The sequence below is a fragment of the Triticum urartu genome, chromosome 5 (assembly GCF_003073215.2).
Source record: "Triticum urartu cultivar G1812 chromosome 5, Tu2.1, whole genome shotgun sequence".
In the NCBI taxonomy this organism is placed as follows: domain Eukaryota; kingdom Viridiplantae; phylum Streptophyta; class Magnoliopsida; order Poales; family Poaceae; genus Triticum; species Triticum urartu.
Genome location: NC_053026.1, coordinates 649429333 through 649432728, shown reverse-complemented (window position 1 = coordinate 649432728; position 3396 = coordinate 649429333). Strand labels below are relative to the sequence as shown.

Genomic DNA, 3396 nt, shown 5'->3' with positions numbered 1-3396 from the left:
CGCGCAGGCACAATCAGCAGCAAGAAATTATTCACCGGAAAGCTTAAGCTGCAGTGGTAAAGGATGCTAGCTAGCCAGAATCATAGAGTCGTACGCCATCTTTCCTGCAGCACTAGGCCGTGATGGCCCTCGAACCGGCAACCCTCCAAACCCAAACAGCTCCCTTGTCTGTTACCATCTCCTTGTGCTTCCGTCCCCATTCCCAGAGCCAGCTCGATCACATGCGTGCATCGTCTTCTAGCTTGCTTGCACCCGTGGTGGGCAGCTAGCTCTTGCTCATCTCATCTTCACATAGTGTGAGTAAAATAATATCTGTGGGCTGAGCTAGGACCTAGTTGAACCCCCTCCGTCCTTCTTGAGCTATAAATAGCGCCCCGAGCTCCCTTGCACTGCACACACACACACACGGCAGAGGCAGTCTAAACCCTGTACACGCACAGCAGCAAGAGAGGCCAGGTAGCTAGCTAGCTTGGTAGCTTGGTAACCATGGCGAAGAAGGCGGCGGTGATCGCCACGCTGCTGGCCCTGAACCTGCTCTTCTTCACCTTCGCCGACGCCTGCGGCTGCCACTGCGGATCCTGCCCTAGTCCGGGCGGCGGCGGCGGCGGTGGGGGTGGCGGTGGAGGTGGGAGCGGTGGCGGGGGTGGTGGAGGGAGCGGTGGAGGCGGATCTGGAGGAGGCGGCAGCGGCGGCGGCGGATCTGGAGGAGGTGGCAGCGGCGGAGGTGGGTCAGGAGGAGGTGGCAGCGGCGGCGGCGGGTCCGGCGGTGGCGGATCGGGAGGAGGCGGATCAGGCGGGCGCGCGCGGTGCCCCATCGACACGCTGAAGCTGGGGGTGTGCGCCAACGTGCTCAACGGGCTGATCAACCTGCAGCTGGGGACGCCGCCGAAGCAGCCGTGCTGCTCGCTAATCCAGGGGCTCGCCGACCTGGAGGCGGCGGTGTGCCTCTGCACGGCGCTCAAGGCCAACATCCTGGGCATCAACCTCAACGTGCCCATCGACCTCAGCCTCCTCGTCAACTACTGCGGCAAGAACGTCCCCTCCGGCTTCCAGTGCCCCCGCTAGAAGAGAAGACCCGAGAGATCCATCGTCCACTGCATGCAGGCATCCACTATACGTACGTACGTGCATGCACGCACGCATGATCTACAATCCATCCATTGACTAGTGCTCTATAGCTAGTCGTATACGTTATTTGCTTCATAATTTATCATCGCTCTTGCTAGTTGCTAAACTTGCATATTTCTCTGTGTGTGTGTGGTAGTACCGTTTGTACCACGTACTGCTTGTCATCGAACTGGTTACGGTACTGTATGGACCATGGATCCAGTTCTCAGCCACATATGATCTCATGCGTGTACCGCTGGCTGCTATTATATTTCCTTCAAAAAGAGGTTGCTCCTCCACAATTGTAGTAAAGTAATTAATATCATATGTCAACTGTCTCTGTGTGATCTTTAGCATTTGCTAATTGATTCGATTAAAATTCTGTGCGCCTTTGATTTCTTAGGGTGGTACATGCAGTTTGTTAGCGTCTGTGAATTCATTCATTCTGTGCACTGGTTAATTCTTTGGGAAAATTTTATTTTTGTCACTCTAGATTTTGCCTCAGCTATCGTGTTAGCATCTGGTTAATTATTCTCTCCGTGCATACTCCATGCGCACGATGAGATCTGTGTCGCGTCTCATTAGGACCGAGGTGCGTGGATCGACACGTATCAATCACCCACTTGCATGCACATATATGTATATATGTTTAGTGCTTCAATTATGTACACTGTACTGTGATCTGAAATGTGCTACAAGCAGAAGCAGGCTAGCTACACATATCAATCTTCCGGTCGGCGTGACGCACAAAAAAAGGACACGTAACGTATAGGCTCCTAGCCAGAGCCTAACCATCTTTCAGATCTCTCCATTTCAAAAAAGAAATGCTAGCTAGCTAAACATAAGCACCTGGCTGAGGGTGATTGGCCAGCAGATGCAAGTGCCAAGCCAAAGAGAGGAGCTAGGTAACAAGCACTTTGTTCATATGCCTGCAAGCATGTGTGGACCGCGCTCTACAAGGCATGCACGTGTCACGGTCAAAGATGACGGGGAAAAGATCTGCGTGTCGACCCTGCCTCCATCTTCACCACGTACGTACCTACGGCAAACAGCAATGTGTCTCTTTGCTAGACATTGTCTACGCACGCATCGTGTCTTGATGATGTTGTCAATCGACCATGCTAAATTTGCTAATGCTAGGACATGTACATTTGGCGCGTGAATGGAATAGTCCTTTTGGTAAGTGCTGTCAATTTCTTTCAATCGAGTCAAGAATGTAAGGAACCATGATGACAAGTATAAATTAAGATGTTTTTCTACGGCAACGTATAAATTAAGAGTTTACAGTACCAAGTAGTACACCCTCCGATCCTTAAATATAAGACGCAAAAGTTTTATATTTAGAAACAGACGTAATAGTACACAATCCGCCACGGTTAAAAGGAAGCACCTATGCATCAGTCAACTGAGGAGTCCAGCGTTCTGATGCTGGGCTACATGGAGCCTTTTTTTGAAAGATTCAAAAAATCACGTTTCAAAGGTTCAAAAAATCCTGGAAAAATTCAAACATTGACATATGGATGTATACTAGGAGTACATGTGTGTAAAATTTCATGAGACAATACACTGATTTGAGAGCTACACAAAAAAGTGGGGAAAATATCACTATAAAACCAACAATTTCCACTTTTTTTGTGTAGCTCGCATGTTTATGAAAACTTGCACACATGGAGTATACATCCATATGATATTGTGGTGTTCTTTTTTTTTTAGAAGTTTTGAAACATTGATACTTCTTTTATTTTTAAAAAAAAGCTCCTTGTAGCCAGAGAACCAAAAGGCATTTCTGGTCACATGAGATTCTTTTTCAGTTTTGCTAAAGCACATCTAGATGTGCCGTAAGTATTGCACATCTAAGTCCTATGCCATTGAGTCCACATGAAGATTCATGCAAGCATTTTTATCAGTCCTTTTTCTTTCTTTTTCTTTCTAGTTTGATTGAGTCATTTAGATGTGCAATAACTAAAGCACATCTAGATGTGCCCTAGACAAACCCATTCTTTTTAGTTTCAGTGAATCCCGCCTGAGTAACCTTCTTCTTCCTCTGACCATCGCCCCGTTCCGTTGACCCGAACCTCGCTACCCGTCGGAGCTTTACCCCAACTATTGTCCCTTGCCACCTCAGCCATCCCTCTACGCCTTGCCTTTCTCTATGATAGTTGAGCATCTTCCGCCTGCACCCGTGCCTATCAACCATTTGCGTACGCTCTGTCAGTGACGCCATAGCCAGCCGCGTCATGTCTAATTCGGAGTTGCACCTCGCCTCAGACAGACTAATGGGATTATTTT

The 3396-nt window shown here is 48.6% G+C and overlaps 1 protein-coding gene across 1 annotated transcript; it reads left to right on the top strand.

Annotated features, from left to right (window-relative positions):
• The first annotated feature begins 389 nt into the window (after positions 1-389).
• On the top strand, positions 390-1434 carry LOC125506477 (ctenidin-1-like). Its single transcript, XM_048671283.1, has one exon. The coding sequence runs from the start codon at positions 487-489 to the stop codon at positions 1063-1065; it is 579 nt and encodes a 192-aa protein (XP_048527240.1). The 5' UTR covers positions 390-486; the 3' UTR covers positions 1066-1434.
• Positions 1435-3396: the final 1962 nt, after the last annotated feature.